Genomic DNA, 20,911 nt, shown 5'->3' with positions numbered 1-20,911 from the left:
AAAATAAGAACAAGGGCATGCCCGACGAGGACACACCAACTAGGCTTGACATACCAACGCCTAGGACAAAAGACAAAAAAACACAACCAACAAACCACAACTAACACAAAAAAAAACGGCCAACACTACACAAAGAACGACTAAACGAACAAAATCAGCTAGCCCGGATCATTTGTCTCATCATTTGACCCGATCTTCCATGTCCTAAGGAGACTCTCAATACTCGATTGTCTTCGGAACTTGAACCCCATTAACCGTAAACGAACAGCTTCCTTAATTTTCTGAATCACCACTTTCTGATCAGCAAAAGCATTGGAAAATAGGCAACTGTTTCTCTCTTGCCAGATGAAGTAAGTCGAGGCCGCAATAACCAACTTGCATATAATATGACCCGTCTTCTTTGAACTTGCATTTCGTTCCATCCACATCATAATGGATTGCCAAGAGCTATCAACATTACCCATTTGAACCATAGTCTTAACTTCATTCCACACTTTAGAAGCAAACGAGCACTGGAAGAACAAATTATCTCTAGAGTCTCGATTAGTTCTACACAACGGGCAACACATGAGGTTTAGATTTGTTGCACTTCCCGCCTCCCACGCAGCAAGCCGGTCTTGGGTTTTAAGTTTATTCTTTACGACTAACCATAAGTGAAAGGAATGACGAGGGATGCATTGAGAAAACCATACCCCATCAACCCAGGATACCTGATTCTGCCTACTCCGAATAGCATGCCACACTTCTGATGAGCAAAACGAACACGAGTTCCCATCCAAGTCTTTCCAAACCATACGGTCCACCATACCTTGCGTCAGTTGAGGAGCATTTAACCCAATTAAAACCGGGTATAAATCATACCAAGCTTGCGGCCATCTCCAGTTTCCGTTTTCATCAACTAGATCCAAAATAGAAGAAGAGATGTTGAAGCCAGCATTAGTTATTCTCCGGGGCGATATGAAAGAGCTTAGCGGACTAATTTGACACCAATTATCCCACCAGACATTTGTTTGAGCCCCACTTCGAACAACCTTCCATATAAAAGGCCTGACAACACTACGAAGAGACAAGATTTTCCTCCATCCCCAGCTCATGTTACCTTTGCTATTGATATCCCAAAAACTCCTACCCTTCAATTTGTGTGTATGAATCCATTGAACCCAAAGAGACTTCCTATTAACCAGAATGCTCCAGATGTGATTAGTCATAAGAGCCTTATTCACATCCGAAATACACTTTATGCCTAAACCACCCTCACTCTTCGGCAAGCAAACATCAGCCCAAGGAACTTTGGCCTTCACTCTACTCAGATTGTTACCATTCCATAAGTACCATCGCATAAGCTTCTCGAGGTCACTGATGACCCTAGACGGAATAATAAAGACGGACGCCCAATAGATATGCATGGCTGATAAAACGGAATTGATGAGTTGTAACCTGCCAGCAAACGAAAGAGACTTATTCAACCAGCTATCAATTCTCTTCTCCATCCGATCTAGAAGAGGTTTGCAATCTTTATAGGCTGGGTAGGGTCCGGTTGTTCCGTTAGATACCGTTCCGTTAAAGTGCTAAGTTATACCGTTTAGTGTCTTTTATGTACCCTTTTGTGACACTTTTAATTCCCGGCACTTAGGAAAGCATACAGGACCATTTTGCCATATTTTTTGCACATAACTAGCATGTTAAAATGCTGAATTTTGTTTATTAATGCAGAATTCTGCACTTAGAGTGGGTTTTAGGCACTTTCCGGCACCTAAACTATCACCTAGTGACGCAGTTTTATGGTCCTTACTTCCCTACACTCCCTACTAGTGTAGTACCTTGTCTCTGGCTCATACTAGGCCTCAATATATTGTCTGTCCATGTGCTGGTATTGTCAGCAATGTTTCTGGGTTATCCGCACCCAGTGCTAACTGTGCTTTGTGCATCAAGTTTGTCACTAAAGGTTGTGTGTAATAAATGGAGTGACAGTATGAATGTGATGCATGTGTATGTATGTATCAGAAATTAGAAAGCAGTTTAATCAACAGTTGTAATTAAGCACAGTCATTAAGCATAAATCAATATTAATTAAACGTACGGATGCATGCAAATTTGACAGTTGTCACAATGGTGAACCTGTTGTTCCCAAGAGGGACATAATTCATGATGATGTTCTTTTAGTAATTCCTCGATCCGGCGAATATTATTCAAATGCTGTAAAAGATAAAACATATGCGAAAAGGCTTGAAAAAAATCATAAGACATGCCATGACATCAAGTTTGAGGAAGAGGGATGAAGAAAGAATGAAGAAGAATGTTGAAAATCTAATGGATAATTTGAAGAAAGTCACTGAGGAAATCAAAGTTGAAGCTGTTAAAGGGGAAGATGTGAAGTTAGAAAAGGTTGAAGAAGCTGTTACTGAAAAACAGCAGGATGTTGAAGAAGAAATGACGAAAGAAGAAGAAGAAGAAGAGAAGAAGAAAAATGAGAGTTTGGTTACTGGTAATTATGGTGATAAAGTTGATGCTGGTGATGAGAAGAAGAGTGAAGCTGATCAGAAGCAGACGGAAGAGAAAGCCGAGGTGCCAATCACTGAGGTAAATTCTAATTCTGAAATCTTAATCAAAATCTTGAACAGTGCAAGAAATGCATGGAACCATGCAGTGCTTGTACTGAAAAAGATGAAAAATTCAGAACAAGAGATCTTGAATTCAATAAAATCGAAGAAGTTTTTAAAAACAAATGCAAAGAAATGTTAGAAAACGAAAAGATTTTGAAAGATAATGATGAAAAATTAACACAAAAATGCAAGAATTTAGAAAAAAGAAAATGAGATTTTGAAAGAAAAGGTTTCAAAAATGACAGAATAGTGTTTACAAAAGGAAAATGCATGTCAAGAAATGAAAAAGGAATATGATTCAATAAAATTGGCTTATCACATTACTAAAAAGTCATATGAAGATGTGAAAGGTCAAATGAAACTTGTTCAATCGAGATTGAAATACTGTTCTGAAACAAGTGATACGCTTAAGCGACAGTATGAAATAAAGCAACAAGTTGTAAATTCTTACATTGAGGATGTTGCTAAGCTAAAGCATTAGATTGCTGATTTAGAACAGGATAACAACAAGTTAAAAATGTCACACCCCCAAAATCCACACGCGGAGTATCACCGCCTGGAGGCGTGACTGACCAGGATCAAGCCACCAATCATATTGAACATAACAAGAAATAAGTAAAATTCAACCACACAATATGAAAGGTGTTTCAAATCAAAAACATAGTTAAGTGTTTAGCGGAAGCATAATTGAAAAACCCAATGTAAGTATTAAGTACGAAATAAAGTAATGTTTTTAGCATGGCACACACTGCCATGTCCCACAACGACCGTGCCTCCCTGTGCAAGCTCCATGAGTACCTAACGACCTGCAAGGCATGTAACAACGAGTCAACAACAAAGTTGAGCGAGTTCACAGTTGGTTGTTTAGTTATATTATTCGTTTCGTAATTCAATGTTCGTTTTGTAATCCATGTATCGTATTAATTTGTATCGCGGTCTCCCAAACATGTGTGCGAAGATTAGTGGGGGGCTTTCCATGTGTTACTAGACCGTGTGTATCGACTGCTACGAAAATGTAAGAGGTGCCCTAAGTCAATGTCTATCAGCATTGACCCTTTGCCCATAGTCCATTAGTACACGCCCGTTCGAACGACACGGTGTGAGGTTTGTTAAACCTAATAGCGCTATTAACTAATGACCCGCTCGCCATAGGCCTCGGCGATTAAGTCGATATAAATGAGGGACTTCATGATAGAGGTTTGGTCCAATGTGTATACTTGGTATCCTACCCACGGAGGATGGTCGTAATTACCGTTTAGTTCATTTACCAATTCCCAACCCTTGGGAATCCCATGCCTTGGAAAGAGTGTGAACTCACCTTGGTTTGCTCGGTATGTTAAATTATATGCTCGTAAGTAATCAATCACGTCCTATAGTTATGCATGGATTCACAATCAGTTTACAATCACAAAGTACGACTGACAATCAAGATCATCACGTACATGTAAGTAACAACTACACCTAGCATTTAACAGTTATACAAGTTCATGCAAGTCATGTTTATCATTTAACATCAGTCAACTAACCCGGTTAACTCTTAACAGAATTAAACTAAGTTACTGTGCCATTTACCCACTCGACGAAACACCCCTGTTTCGTCGTTACTTCCCTTCGACGAAACACCCACTGTTTCGTCGTATTTACCCTCGGCAAAACACACTGTTTCGTCGTGTTTGTTTCGTCATAATTGGTTTCGGCGAAACGTATTTGTTTCGTCATGTCAGTTTCGTCGTGACTAGCCTCGGCGAAACACCCTCTTGTTTCGTCGCGCCAGTCGTTTCGTCATACCACCAGTGTTACGTCATGTATCAGTTACGTACAGGAACCCTAATCGCCGATCAACGGTTTACAGCAATCATTCCATCATCATTCAACATAATGAGCCTTATGCTACTAATCATAAATCTATATGCATCACAACAGAATCACCAATGAAACAGGGATCATGTCATCATTCGACTCAACCACAAAAACCCTAACAGTTCACCGATTTATATACACCAATCAATTATACGATCAGACACGACAGTTCACAAACATCATACCATCTAGATCATCATTCAATACAATAACCTAACACATAAACGTTGCTAGAACTCTATTCACTAGCCTAATCAGATTTATAAGGACAATATCATCAAACATATGCATACAAGAACAGTCAAGGGACTAATTTTTACTAACCGAGATATCAGTGATGATGGTTTGATTGCTAGAGAGGGCTTGGGAGAACGCAGAGCTGCCGTCACACTAAGGAAGGGTTCTAGGGTTTTCAATTATGATAAAGTGTGACGAATGAAGCCGTTCCGTGAAATTTATACGCATACAAGTGTCTTGGGCCTTAATGGGCTTAGGCGAAACTCTGGGCCGGCGAAACACCCTGTTTCGTCGGAGGTGTGTGTGACGAAACAACTCTGTTTCGTCGAACCTAGTTTCGTAAATGAGAGTTACGGCGAAACACTTTGTTTTGTCGGGTCTAATCTCAACAGTTATGCAAGTATACAAGTTCATGCTCATGGAATCAAACAAATCAAACACTTTACTCATATTAAGCACATAACATATCAAACAACCATCTCAACTTATAATCCAGTGTACAGTTACAAGGAAAAACAATCAAATAACTAAACAGTTAATGCGCAATTAATGCGAAGCTGGAATCTTGGAAACTCGAGTTGTCACATTATCCCCATCTTGAAAGAAATTTCGTCCCGAAATTTAGCATGCGGTTACTGAGGAAGCTAGTTGTGTTGTGTAGTTTACTGGTTTCCTGGGGTGTCACATCATCCCCACGTTGATTTGGAATTTCGTCCCGAAATTCTGTAGTAGCTTCAGCCTCAGTAGTGGTTGCATTATTCTTGAACAACTGGGGATACTTGAATTTCATTTGGTCTTCTCGTTCCCAGGTAAACTCTGGGCCATGACGTAAGTTCCAACGAACCCGAACAAGAGGTATTCTGGTGTGCTTGAGGACCTTAACATCCCAGTTCGTGATTTCAACTGGTTTTTCGACGAATCGCAACTGATGAGGGTCTCATCTCACAGACACTTCTTCAGATTCGACACGTGGAAAACGTTGTGAACTCCACTGAGTTCTGCTGGTAGGTTCAGTTTGTAGGCCACCTTGCCTATTTTCTCTATTATTTTGAATGGTCTGACATATCGTGGATTGAGCCTGCCTCGTTTGCCAAAACGAACAACACCTTTCCATGGTGAGACTTTGAGTCGCACTCGATCCCCAACCTAGAACTCGAGTGGTTTCCTGCGCTTATCAGTGTAGCTTTTCTGACGGACACGAGCTGCCGCCATTCGTTATCGTATCTGAGCAACTCTTTCCGTTGCGTCTACTACAAGTTCTGGACCCGTGATCTGACTATCACCCACCTCTGCCCAACAAAGAGGTGATCGGCATTTACGCCCGTACAATGCCTCAAATGGATCGGCTTGAATGCTGGTGTGGTATGTTATTGTATGAAAAATCCACCAAAGGGAGATGTTTTCCCAGCCGTTGCCAAAATCGATTACACACGCACGCAGCATGTCTCTAGAGTTTGAATAGTGCGCTCAGACTGCCCATCCGTCTGAGGGTGATAAGCTGTGCTCATATCTAATCGGGAGCCAAAAGATTTGTGCATTGCTTGCCACAGTTCCGAAGTAAAACGTGCATCACGATCAGAAATAATAGAGGTAGGCACCCCGTGCCTCGAAACCACTTCTTTCAAGTACATGTCTGCTAATGTAGAGAACTTGTCTGTTTCCTTGATAGCCAAGAAGTGTGCAGACTTAGTGAGTCGATCCACGATCACCCAAATAGTATCATCCCCACGCTGAGATTTCCAGTAACAAAATCCATGGAAATTTCCTCCCATTTCCATTGTGGTATCTTTGGTTGCTGCAGCAGGCCTGATGGTTTCTGATATTCCATCTTGGCTCTCGCACAAGTCAAACATTTGCTGACGTAAGTTGCTATATGGGCCTTCATGCTAGGCCACCAATACGTAGTTCTGAGATCGTGGTACATCTTATCCGAACCCGGATGTACTGAGTAGCGAGACTTATGTGCTTCATCCATCACTAGCTCGCGTAAGTTTCCATAATGCGGGACCCAAATGCGTCCTGTCACATAATAGGCGCCGTCTTCCTTTTGTTCTAATCGTTGCCTTGAGCCGCGTAAGGCTTCAGCCCTGACGTTCTCTGGTTTCAATGCTTCTACCTGAGCATCTCGTATCTGTGCAGGAAGACTAGACTGGATGGTAAGTTGTAGTGCTCGCATGCGTCTAGGTGTAGTATCTTTTTGAATGAGGGCGTCGGTCACAACATTGGCTTTGCCCGTATGGTATTTATCGCGCATTCGTAATCATTCAATAACTCGACCCATCGAGTTGTCGCATGTTCAGTTCCTTTTACTTGAAGATATGCTCGAGACTCCTGTGATCGGTGTAGATGGTGCACTTGGTACCGTACAGGTAATGTCTCCATATCTTAAGTGCGAAAACAACAGCTCCCAGCTCTAAGTCATGCGTAGTGTAGTTCCTTTCGTGAATCTTAAGCTGGCGCGAGGCGTAAGCAATGACTTTATCCCGCTGCATCAATACACAACCAAGACCCTGAATTGATGCGTCACAATAAACCACAAAATCATCTGTGCCCTCTGGCAATGAAAGAATAGGTGTACTGCAAAGTCTACTCTTCAAATGTTGGAACGCTGATTCTTGGGCATCACCCAATGATAGGTGACCCCTTTCTGAGTCAGTAGTGTAAGCAGCTGTGCAACCTTCGAGAAGTCTTTGATGAACCTTCTGTAGTAACCTGCCAAACCCAAGAATTGGCGTATTTCCGTTGGTGTACGCGGTGCAGGCCAGTTCTTAATCGAGTCTACCTTGGATGGATCAACATGAATCCCATCCTTGTTCACCACGTGGCCTAGAAAGTGAACTTCACGAAGCCAAAAGTCGCATTTCGAAAACTTGGCGTACAACTGTTCTGTTCGAAGGAGTTCCAAAATAAGCCGTAAATGCTGCTCGTGTTCCTCCTGACTCTTAGAGTAGATCAGGATGTCGTCGATGAATACAATCACAAACTTATCCAAGTAAGGCTTGCACAGTCTGTTCATAAGATCCATGAAGACTGCAGGCGCGTTTGTTAACCCGAATGGCATGACCAGAAACTCGTAGTGGCAGTAGCGAGTTCTGAATGCTGTTTTGGAGACGTCCCCGTCCCGGACTTGTCACACCCCGACCACGTAAAACATCAAATCGTGGCGGAAACGTCGGGGAGTGTTGTAACAGAAATATTGTTTCACAACCATGGCATACAAAGTTATATTTTATTGATCAAACAAACGTGTTACATTGTCTTAAAACAACTGAAACAAAGAGTACATAACGAGTTTTAACTAGTCTAGTTCCATTTTATTGTCACTAAGGCCCAAGTCCACCCTAGCGTGTCACGAACGTCCTATGCATTAGCTCCTGAAACACATGTGAAAATAGGTACGTCAGCATAAAAATGCCTGTGAGATACATAGGTTTTGTGAAAATAGGATTCATGACTTAAGCTTAAGAAAATGTTTAATAAAAGTTAGTCATGAACCTTGTAAATTGTTTTGTTTTTGTAAATCGTTTAAAAAGTGATAAAATCAGATGATATGTATAAGTAAAAGAATAATGTATGGTTAACTGAATAACCAAGTGAAATAAGTTGTGTAAAATAAACTGTTTTGTAAAACAAAGTCTTGTGAAAGATATGTTACTTGTGTAAAAATGTATAAATTCACATGAATGATTTAAATAACGCTACGATATGTAATATAATACAAGCACTTATATATAGGAAGTACCAGCGGCGTATCCACCATGCTTGTATCACATTACATACGTCTCGTTACTTAAACCACTTACCCAAACAAACCACCAATGTAAATTGCCCATGTCTAAACCAAATTGTCAAATGTCATTGTGAAAACCATGTCAAAATGTCTATGTCAAATGTCAATCATGTAATGTGTAAACAAAATGTCATGTATGGCAAGTGAAATATGTATCAACTAAACCATAGGTGAAAATGCACAAAACAAGGTATTGAAGTAAAACTCAGTTTAAATCAATGTTATGTTTTGTGGAAATACATGCTATAAAGAATACAAACATTTATGCGGTATTGTGAAAATGCATACATCCAAGCCTTGCGACTGTGGTGATAAACCTTTAAACAAATTAAAGGTTTATATGTGTTATGTTTAAATCGAATTCGGTCATTCCTTCCATCCAAACATACCCAGGATGTCAGGAACGGGAGTTGTCAATTCCTATAGTACCATTACCTACTAATGAGCGGCGTGATCAAAGTTAATGAATGTATATGGTCCCACTTAAACAAACCAAATGTCATACCCAATATGTAAGCATGTGATGAAAAACAAATGCACTAAGTATGATGAACATACATAGCGTGAAAAAATAAAATAATGTACTAAGTATGCGCTAAATGAACATACGTAGCATAAAATGTCATGTAAAATGATGTACTAAGTATGCACACAATGGACATACATAGCAAAAACATAATGAAAGCATGTACTATATGTGTACTATTGAACATAATAAGCATATGATATGAAAACATGGAAAGCATGAAAGTAACAAGTAGGCACATGTGTTTCACCCCAAAATGTTTGAAAAACAGTAAAAGAGGGGGTACTATGTACTCACTTGAGATTGCTTAGAAGTCCTAGGATAACCACCAAGCAATGCTAGAAGATCACGGAATCAAACGGCACCTATATAGGTATCTACATTAATAAACGGACCTATTCGGAGGATCGGGTAGTACGAGGGTTCGTAAACCAAATAAGTATGGGAACTTATGTAGTATGGTTTAACAAGGCCTACATACTAAAACGAAACTTATCCTAAGTGCTTTTGACTCGTTACGACCCGTTTAGGTAGCTTATGCTACTTTAACGCGTCGTTTGCGTAAAACGCGTTTGTAACGCCTAATTAGCCCTATGACAAGTAAGATATGCCTCAATATGTTTAATATTGTTGTTACATTAGTTTAGATACCAAAAATTATGTTACATAGGCTTAAAATGAATTTTAGCGTAAAAAGGGTATTTTGGTAATTTTCCTAAGGCATAAGAACTACTTATCATACAACTACTTAAACGACGTGACCATAAGGTATAACCTCGGAAGGTTATTCCCTATACATTATGGTCACCTAAAGTATTTGGTCGGATCCTAAAGACCAACAAAATGGGTCGGGTTCGAAAGCATAAGCGATTGTTTAGATCGCTTACCTTTACGACCTTAGACAAGCACAATTCTAAAAGCGACGAGCTAAACATGCTAGATCATGTTTAGTAAAGTTAGAAAACAGGTTTGGTATTAAAACAAACGGTTTTAATACCCTAGAGTAGTTTGGTTACAAAATACGCGAGAAAACGTGTCACACCCCCAAAATCCACACGCGGAGTACCACCGCTTGGAGGCGTGACATGACCAAGATCAAGCCACCAATCATATTGAACATGACATTAAATATTAAAAGAAATCAATGAAACCCATCACAATATAATTGATGTTCAACAAAACATAATTTGAGTAGCGGAAGCATAAGTATGTAAACCCAATGTAAATCATAAGTTCAATTGTTTAAACGTTTAACATGGCATCCACAATCCATGTCCCACAACGACCTGCTCCTCCCTGTGCAAGCTCCATAAGTACCTAAGGTCCTGCAAGGCATGCAGCAGAGAGTCAACAACTAGCTGAGCGAGTTCACAGTAAGTAAGTCCGTAATATCAAAATGTATGTTCATTTAGTGGGGGCTTCCCATGTATGTATGTACTACTAGTGGGGGTTTCCCGTGATTATACTTATTACTAGTGGGGGCTTCCCATATTTATACTTGTTACTAGTGGGGGCTTCCCATATTTATACTTACTAGACTAATTGCAACCATGTGTTCTTCTTAGCCCGAGAACAGGAATACGTACAAGGTCACGTAGGTTTTACGTGAGTGCCCTTCCTCGAGGACAGTGGTACGCGTGGGGTTTACGTAGGTTTTACGTAAGTGTCCTTCCGACCCGGAAGACAGTAGTGGGTATGAGTTTACGTAGGTTTTACGTAAGTGTCCTCCCGACCCGGGAGACAGTGGTAGATACTAATTTACGTAGGTTTTACGTAAGTGTCCTGACTAACCTGAGGACGATGGTATATAGTCTAGCAATAGCGTAAGTACGAGTAATTATCCATTTCAAACCTTCCAACCCATTCCCAACCCGGGAATCCCATGCCTTGGCTGTGTGAACTCACCTTGGTTTGCTCGGCAGATACACAACAAAGTTCAATTATGCTATAAGGTGGTCAACCACGTCCTACCATGGTTACCATACAAGTCAGGTTCATATTCAAACAGTGCACTTATGTTCTACACGTATTGTACACAAGTAGTGACCATAGCATACACGTATAATCATGGCAGATCAACAACAGAACAGTCACGTAAACAAAGTCCAAGTATGCGGCCCAAAAGGTTGGGCTCGTAACAGTGTGCAAAGTCCAAAACAGTGTGCACGTGTAAATGGTCTCGAGTCGAGACTAGAGATCTCGAGTCGAGACTAGAGATCTCGAGTCGAGACTAGGCGGTTTCGAGTTGTGCTGGCCTCAAGGTCTCGAGTCGCAACAAGGAGGTCTCGGGTCATCATGTACTTGTCGAGACTTCACGGTCTCGAGTCGCAACCGGACCCGCAACCATGGTCTCGGGTTGTGCTGGTTGTGCTGATGATGGGCGGTCTCGAGTCGAGACAGGGAGTTCTCGGCTCGCAACCTGTGTCGAGACTAAGCATGTGTAACAGATTTCCTTATTTCAAGCTCATCAATTCTGTAACATTAGCAAACAACTTTGGCAGTTTCACAATCAGATCAAATCACAATCATTCAACATTCAACCATGTTCATATCACCACAATCATCATCATTCCATGAACAGTAACTCATTAACATAAGGGACATAAAATCGGATCATAAGATTAATGGATTTAAGGACTATCATGCAACCCTAATCACTCCAACTTGATTAATTTAGTAATGATCATACTCATACATGTAGCAGCCGATTATACATATCCATTCGGTTCTAAATCATGCAATCCGATTTAATAAAACATCATCACATACATCCAATTCACAAGAACATAATCATGTAGTAGATTATTGTTCATCATACATGCAACCCTAATCATTTAATCAAAACATGGATTCATAACAACATTTATCAAACACGTATCATGAAAACACTAACCGAATTGAAGGGGTTGGATTGAACCGAGAGAAAGTCTCCGTGTGAGGGCTGCCGTCGAGTTCCAAGAGAGAAAGAGAAAGAGGATTAGGGTTTGTGTGTGTTTGTAGCACACGAATGAGGAACAACTCCCTCACGGTGTGTGTTGTACGTATAAGAGAAGTGGGCCGACCCTAACTTGGGCTGCCCTCGCTCCGTGTGCAAGTGTAAAGCCCGAATAGGTTGTGCGATCGGGTGTGAGTGGTGTATTTGGGCCGATTGCATACATACCTACATACAAGCACAAATCAAACATAACATTCATTTAATCAACAAGATTCACATAAGCACGTAACGTTACACAAAGTAGGTTCGAATTACGAGTTGTCACATTATCCCCAACTTAAAAGAAATTTCGTCCCGAAATTTGGTACGTACTCACTGAGGAAGCTAGTTAAGTTGCATGGTTTTCCTGGGGTGTCACATCCTCCCCCCGTTGATCTGGAATTTCGTCCCGAAATTCCGTGGTAGCTTCAACCTCAGTAGTGGTTGTACTGTTTGCGAACAATTGGGGGTACTTTTCTTTCATCTGATCTTCGCGTTCCCAGGTGAACTCTGGGCCACGACGAGAGTTCCAACGAACTCGAACAAGAGGGATTCTCTTGTTTTTGAGGACCTTGACATCCCGGTCCGTGATTTCAACTGGTTCCTCGACGAAACGCAACTGCTCGTCGATAGTGAGCTCCTTCAGAGGAACTATGAGTGTCTCATCTGACAGGCACTTCTTCATATTCGACACGTGGAAAATGTTGTGAACTGCACCGAGTTCAGCTGGTAGGTTTAGTCTGTAGGCTACTTTGCCTATTCTTTCTACTATCTCAAACGGTTCGACATACCGCGGATTGAGCTTGCCCCGTTTGCCAAAACGAACCACACCCTTCCAGGGTGAGACTTTGAGCAGCACTTGATCCCCAACTTGGAACTCGAGTGGTTTCCTGCGCTTATCAGCGTAACTTTTCTGACGGTCACGAGCCGCCGCCATGCGTTGCCGTATCTAAGCAATACGTTCAGTAGCATCAACTACCATTTCTGGACCTGTGATTTGACTATCCCCCACCTCTGCCCAACAAAGAGGTAACCGGCATTTACGTCCGTACAGTGCCTCGAATGGAGCGGCTTGGATGCTGGTATGGTAACTGTTATTATATGAAAACTCCACTAAAGGGAGATGCTTTTCCCAGCTGTTGCCGAAATCGATAACACATGCCCGAAGCATGTCTTCTAGAGTTTGTATCGTGCGTTCGGACTGTCCATCTGTCTGAGGGTGATATGCTGTGCTCATGTCTAGCTGTGAGCCAAAAGCTTTGTGCATTGCTTGCCATAATTCTGAAGTGAATCGTGCATCGCGATCCGAAATAATAGAGGTGGGCACCCCGTGCCTCGAGACCACTTCCTTCAAATAGATGTCTGCTAATGTGGAGAACTTGTCCGTTTCTTTGATTGCCAAGAAATGAGCAGACTTTGTGAGTCGATCCACGATCACCCAAATAGTATCGTTCCCACGTTGGGATCTGGGCAGGCCAATAACAAAATCCATGGAAATTTCCTCCCATTTCCACTGTGGTATCTTGGGTTGCTGAAGTAGGCCTGACGGTTTCTGATATTCCGCTTTGACTCTCACACAGGTCAAACATTTGCCGACATAAGTTGCAATGTGGGCCTTCATGCTAGGCCACCAATACGTCGTCCTGATATCGTGGTACATCTTATCCGATTCAGGATGTATCGAGTAGCGAGACTTGTGTGCTTCCTCCATCACAAGTTCTCGTAAACCGCCATATAGTGGGACCCAAATATGCCACGTTACATAGTTGGCGCCGTCTTCCTTCCGTTCTAACCGTTGCCTTGAGCCGCGTAAGGCTTCGGTCCTTACGTTTTCTGGTTTCAATGCTTCCATCTGAGCATCCCGTATCTGTGCAGGAAGACTAGACTGAATAGTGAGCTGTAGTGCTCGTACGCGTCGAGGTAGAGTGTCCTTTCGACTGAGAGTGTCAGCCACAACGTTGGCTTGCCTGGATGGTACTTGATGGCGCCTTCGTAATCGTTTAGTAGTTCAACCCATCGACGTTGACGCATGTTCAATTCCTTCTGCTTGAAGATATGCTCAAGACTCCTGTGATCGGTGTAGATAGTGCACTTGGTACTGTACAGGTAATGTCGCCATATCTTAAGTGCAAAAACAACAGCTCCCAGCTCTAAATCGTGCGTCGTGTAGTTCCGTTCATGAACCTTGAGTTGGCGCGAAGCGTAAGCAATGACCTTGTCACGCTGCATTAATACACATCCAAGACCCTGAATGGATGCATCACAATAAACCACGAAATCGTCCGTGCCCTCTGGCAATGAGAGGATAGGTGCACTGCAAAGTCTATCCTTTAAGTGCTGAAAAGCAGTTTCCTGAGTATTACCCCAACGGTAAGTGACACCCTTCTGTGTCAGTAGCGTAAGCGGCTGTGCAATCTTTGAGAAGTCTTGGATGAATCGCCTGTAATAACCCGCCAATCCCAAGAATTGGCGTATTTCCGTTGGTGTACGCGGTGCAGGCCAGTTCCTGATCGAATCTACCTTGGATGGATCGACATGGATCCCATCCTTGTTTACTACGTGGCCTAGAAAATGAACTTCACGAAGCCAGAAGTCGCATTTTGAAAACTTGGCGTACAGTTGTTCCTTTCGGAGCAGTTCCAAGATAAGCCGCAAGTGTTGCTCGTGTTCCTCCTGACTCTTGGAGTAGATCAGGATGTCGTCGATGAACACAATCACAAACTTATCCAGGTAGGGTTTGCACACCCTGTTCATAAGGTCCATAAAGACTGCCGGTGCGTTCGTTAGCCCAAATGGCATGACTAGAAACTCGTAATGGCCTCGAGTTCTGAATGCTGTTTTGGAGACGTCCTCATCCCGGACTCTCAGCTGATGGTAACCTGACCTCAAGTCTATCTTGGAGTAGTAGCTCGACCCTTGCAACTGGTCGAATAAGTCGTCTATACGCGGAAGACGATAACGGTTCTTCACCGTCACCTTGTTCAGTTCACGGTAGTCGATGCACATCCTGAAAGTACCGTCTTTCTTCTTCACAAATAGTACTGGAGCTCTCCAAGGCGAAGAGCTAGGTCGGATAAATCCCTTATCCAAGAGTTCCTGTAGCTGCTTTGATAGTTCTTCTAATTTTGTTGGAGCTAGTCGATACGGTGCATGAGCTATTGGTGCTGCTCCAGGAGCTAGCTCGATTTGAAACTCGACCTGGCGATGAGGTGGTAGACCAGGTAAATCTTCAGGGAACTCCTGAGAAAGGTCGCGAACTATTGGAATGTCCTCCAATTTCTTTTCTTTTGCTGATGCATCGGTAACATGTGCCAGAATGGCAGTGTGGCCCTTACGCAAACACTTCTGAGCCTTTAGAAAGAGATGATGCCAACCACAGCACCACTCTTGTCGCCTTGAACTTCGAGAGGTTCCTTGCCCGAACGAGGAATGCGAACTATCTTTTCCTTGCACAAGATCTCTGCGTGATGTTGGGATAACCAGTCCATACCAATGACGATGTCGAAACTACCCAAAACTATGGGAATGAGATCGATGGAGAAAGTCTGACCCGCGAGGATAAGATTACAACCCTGAACTATGTGCGTGGCCTCTAGGCTCTTACCATTAGCTAACTCTACGACATGCTTAGTGTTCAGAAGTGTGGGTGCACGTTTTAACATTTGGCTAACTTTCAAAGACATATAACTTGTATCCGCACCCGAATCAAACAAAACAGTAACGTAAAATTCGTCGAGAAGAAACTTACCCTTGACCACGTTAGGATCGTTCCTTGCGTCACCTCGACCCAGCACAAAAGCACGACCCCTAGCTTCATTGCCATTATTGTTCCCACCGTTGTTGTTACCATTGCCTTGGTTGTTGTTGTTGTTGCGGTTCTGGTTTATCTAGGGGCAATCCCGCTTGAAATGGCCTTCAGCACCACACTGAAAGCATCCCCTGTTGCCTCGCTATTGCTGCTGTTGCGGGTTTGTGGAGCTGGTATTTGCAGTTGCTGGTTATAATTCGCAGGCCGTGGGCTCCTACAGTCTTTGGCCTCGTGGCCCATCTTGAGACACCTTTGGCAACGACCCTTGTTGCACTGGCCGCTGTGGTGCCTGTTACAGTTATGACACTTTGGATGATTTCCCTGATATCTTCTCTGCCCACGACTACCAGGAGACTGCTGGCTAGGACTCTGGTAGTGGTCAGTCTTCTGTTGCTGAGCCTGAGACTGAACTGTTGCTGAACCTTTGCTAGAATCCCCTTCCCACTTTCTTTTGTTGTCACTGGGGGTAGCAGGAGTAGTGGCTGATGTGGTAGCAGTAGTAGCGCTGATACGTTTCGGTAGCTTGTCCTGATCCACTGCCTGATCAGTGAGACGATGAGCTAGGCGTTGAACATCCTGGATGTTGTTATGATTAGCCGATGTCACGTGGATCTGAATCTCTGGCGCTAATCCCTTGAGATATAACTCAATTCGCCTGATAGGTGGGTCCACCATAGTTGGACACAGAACGGCCATCTCATTCGACCGCTTGGTGTAGGCCTCGATCTCCGACCCCGTCATCTTTAGATTGAAAAACTCCACCTCTAACTTGTGGATGTCGTCACGTGAGCAGTATTCCCTTTTTATCAGTTCCTTGAAATCGCTCCAAGGGGTGGCGTTAGCAGCTGCCAACCCTAGGAGTTGAACTTGCGCGTTCCACCAAGTTAGCACAATTCCTTCTAACGTGCAAGTGGCGTACTTGACCCTGCGAGCCTCAGGGCATTCACACATCTCGAACACTGACTCGAGCTTCTCAAACCAATGGAGTAGTCCCACTGCTCCTTCCGTGCCACTGAATGTGCCTGGACGACAGTCCATGAAGTTCTTGAATGTGCAGACAGGTTGCTGTGCGGGTTGACCTGTTGTGTACGAATAGGACAAAGTTTAAACACGAGAGTTGGTTTAGGAGTGTAGGATTTAAAGATCCTAGTGTGAGTTATAACTACAGGATATACCTCCTGCTTGTGCGGCTGCAAGTGCCGCAGCAACTTGTTCGTTAATGAGAGCCGTCAACTGGGCTTGAGTCATGTTAACACGTCCAGACATGATCTTCATAGTAAAAGTAGCATAGGTGAGAATGGTTCGCGAGTAGTGCGATGACAGAAGAGTGTAAGCACATAGGTATTCTCATGCAATAGTGTCATGTGTATCTAAGCATACTACGAGCAAAGTTCTATGTAATTCTAGCATGTAGGCAATAAATATAAACCATATTACCTAGGATGTTGAGTCTTGCACGTGGAGCGAAGCGTCGTTGTGGATAGTTGAGATCACTGTTCTGGTTATAGTCTTCTTTTAATAAAAACGTTTTCCCCTTATTAAAACCGAGTTCTCTATAACCAATGGTTCTGATACCAATCTGTCACACCCCCAAAATCCACACGTGGAGTACCACCGCTTGGAGGCGTGACATGACCAGGATCAAGCCACCAATCATATTGAACATGACATTAAATATTAAAAGAAATCAATGAAACCCATCACAATATAATTGATGTTCAACAAAACATAATTTGAGGAGCGGAAGCATAAGTATGTAAACCCAATGTAAATCATAAGTTCAATTGTTTAAACGTTTAACATGGCATCCACAATCCATGTCCCACAACGACCTGCTCCTCCCTGTGCAAGCTCCATAAGTACCTAAGGTCCTGCAAGGCATGCAGCAGAGAGTCAACAACTAGTTGAGCGAGTTCACAGTAAGTAAGTTCGTAATATCAAAACGTATGTTCATTTAGTGGGGGCTTCCCATGTATGTATGTACTACTAGTGGGGGTTTCCCGTGATTATACTTATTACTAGTGGGGGCTTCCCATATTTATACTTATTACTAGTGGGGGCTTCCCATATTTATACTTACTAGACTAATTGCAACCACGTGTTCTTCTTAGCCCGAGAACAGGAATACGTACAAGGTCACGTAGGTTTTACGTGAGTGCCCTTCCCCGAGGACAGTGGTACGCGTGGGGTTTACGTAGATTTTACGTAAGTGTCTTTCCGACCCGGAAGACAGTAGTAGGTATGAGTTTACGTAGGTTTTACGTAAGTGTCCTCCCGACCCGGGAGACAGTGGTAGATACTAATTTACGTAGGTTTTACGTAAGTGTCCTGACTACCCTGAGGACGATGGTATATACTCTAGCAATAGCGTAAGTACGAGTAATTATCCATTTCAAACCTTCCAACCCATTCCCAACCCAGGAATCCTATGCCTTGGCTGTGTGAACTCACCTTGGTTTGCTCGGCAGATACACAACAAAGTTCAATTATCCTATAAGGTGGTCAACCACGTCCTACCATGGTTACCATACAAGTCAGGTTCATATTCAAACAGTGCACTTATGTTCTACACGTATTGTACACAAGTAGTGACCATAGCATACACGTATAATCATGGCAGATCAACAACAGAACAGTCACGTAAACAAAGTCCAAGTATGCGGCCCAAAAGGTTGGGCTCGTAACAGTGTTCAAAGTCCAAAACAGTGTGCACATGTAAATGGTCTCGAGTCGAGACTAGAGATCTCGAGTCGAGACTAGGCGGTTTCGAGTTGTGCTGGCCTCAAGGTCTCGAGTCCAACAAGGAGGTCTCGGGTCATCATGTACTTGTCGAGACTTCACGGTCTCGAGTCGCAACCGGACCCGCAACCATGGTCTCGGGTTGTGCTGGTTGTGCTGATGATGGGCGGTCTCGAGTCGAGACAGGGAGTTCTCGGCCCGCAACCTGTGTCGAGACTAAGCATGTGTAATAGATTTCCTTATTTCAAGCTCATCAATTCCGTAACATTAGCAAACAACTTTGGCAGTTTCACAATCAGATCAAATCACAATCATTCAACATTCAACCACGTTCATATCACCACAATCATCATCATTCCATGAACAGTAACTCATTAACATAAGGGACATAAAATCGGATCATAAGATTAATGGATTTAAGGACTATCATGCAACCCTAATCACTCCAACTTGATTAATTTAGTAATGATCATACTCATACATGTAGCAATCGATTATACATATCCATTCGGTTCTAAATCATGCAATCCGATTTAATAAAACATCATCACATACATCCAATTCACAAGAACATAATCATGTAGTACATTATTGTTCATCATACATGCAACCCTAATCATTTAATCAAAACATGGATTCATAACAACATTGATCAAACACGTATCATGAAAACACTAACCGAATTGAAGGGGTTAGATTGAACCGAGAGAAAGTCTCCGTGTGAAGGCTGCCGTCGAGTTCCAAGAGAGAAAGAGAAAGAGGTTTAGGGTTTGTGTGTGTTTGTAGCAAACGAATGAGGAACAACTCCCTCATGGTGTGTGTTGTACGTATAAGAGAAGTGGGCCGACCCTAACTTGGGCTGCCCTCGATCCGTGTGCAAGTGTAAAGCCCGAATGGGTTGTGCGATCAGGTGTGAGTGGTGTATTTGGGCCGATTGCATACATACCTACATACAAGCACAAATCAAACATAACATTCATTTAATCAACAAGGTTCACATAAGCACGTAACGTTACACAAAGTAGGTTCGAATTACGAGTTGTCACAAAACGCATTTTGGCCGAAACTACGACTCGTCACTAAGCCAGATAATGTGGTAATCTGTAGGTATAGTTACTAGAGACTATAACCATCGTGATTACACTCACGTTATGAAGTTCAAACGACTTCGCGTTGACCATAAACTGGTCAATGCAGAAAGTCAAACACAGTTTGACTTTAACGATAAAACGAATGAAAAGCACGAAAGAATACTTACAGAAGGTCCCCGCAAGCTTTGACCCGATTCACTCTCAGGTAGGAAGCATATACTTCCACTTAGAGAGCAAGAATCAGATCAAATGTGAGGAATGCAAGTGAAAGCAAGTGGGTATATATAGAAATGGTAGAACCGTTAGGATCGTTTCTCGATAATCGAGCTTTAATCTTGGCCCTCCACTTGGGCAACTGGTTTTGCAATACAAGGGGTAGCTAAAAACCATCAAAATTTGCCCCTAGATTGATCAAAAGCATGTCCAAATTCAACGAATACCAACTGTTGTTTCAGAAACTGGTTTTCTGTTACTGGGCCTTTCACACGGTCCACATAAGATATACATATGGGCTTACGCGGCCCGCTTGGATAACTATTCAGAAATTGCAGTTTTAGTCCCTGCACTTCAGAAACATGTATTTTGGCCCATTTTTGGCATGTTTAAGCCCCGTTAACCTCATTTCAAGGCTCTAAGATGAAGTTTAAAGTGTGGGGAACTTGAAACATGATCAAAAATATTCCGGATGTCAGTTCGTTTGGCCGTACGATCGCGATGTTTGCTTAATTACGACGGAATGCGCATAAGCGCGAAAAACGATCCAAATTGCGCGACGAATGGATTTTTCTCATGCCAAACACTAAAATAAAATATTTTAATGCTTGCATAAATTTTTGGATGTCCGGAAGTATTCAGAACATAAGTTATGCGCGAAAATGCAAACTTATGCACTTTTTGACGCTTTTAGTCCCTGAATGACCCAAAAGTTTATTTTAGCACACCGAACCCCTCAAAGCCTATTTCTAAGCTATGTAAAGGATATTTAGGGTGTTTAACTTATGGGCATGTTCCGGAATGTTCGTTACAGTTCAAATCGGCATACTTTCGCAGTTTGTCAATTTTAGTCCCTGTAAGCGAATAAACTAGATTTTGCCATACCAAAGCCTTAAAAACTTATTTCTAAGTTATGTAAAGGTTATTTATGGTATGTTAAGCATAAATTGATGTTCCGGAGTATTTGTCGCGTTTAACTAATTACGTTTACGCACCAGTTTGCGTATAATTCTCCAGAAAGCGATATAGAGTTTGAAAGCGGATAAAAGTCAAAACATGAAAAACATCAA

The 20,911-nt window shown here is 42.5% G+C and overlaps 1 protein-coding gene across 1 annotated transcript in view; it reads left to right on the top strand.

Annotated features, from left to right (window-relative positions):
- The first annotated feature begins 2,250 nt into the window (after positions 1–2,250).
- The window catches only part of LOC110943009, a 52,778-nt gene continuing 34,117 nt past the window's right edge, over positions 2,251–20,911 (top strand). Inside the window, exon 1 of the mRNA XM_022184769.1 lies at positions 2,251–2,580. Coding sequence (XP_022040461.1) covers positions 2,251–2,580 — 330 coding nt within the window. The remainder of the gene's footprint in view (positions 2,581–20,911) is intronic.

This window comes from Helianthus annuus, chromosome 5, assembly GCF_002127325.2.
Source record: "Helianthus annuus cultivar XRQ/B chromosome 5, HanXRQr2.0-SUNRISE, whole genome shotgun sequence".
In the NCBI taxonomy this organism is placed as follows: Eukaryota; Viridiplantae; Streptophyta; class Magnoliopsida; order Asterales; family Asteraceae; genus Helianthus; species Helianthus annuus.
The sequence above is the reverse complement of the archived record's forward strand: the minus strand, read 5'-3'. Positions and strand labels throughout refer to the sequence as shown.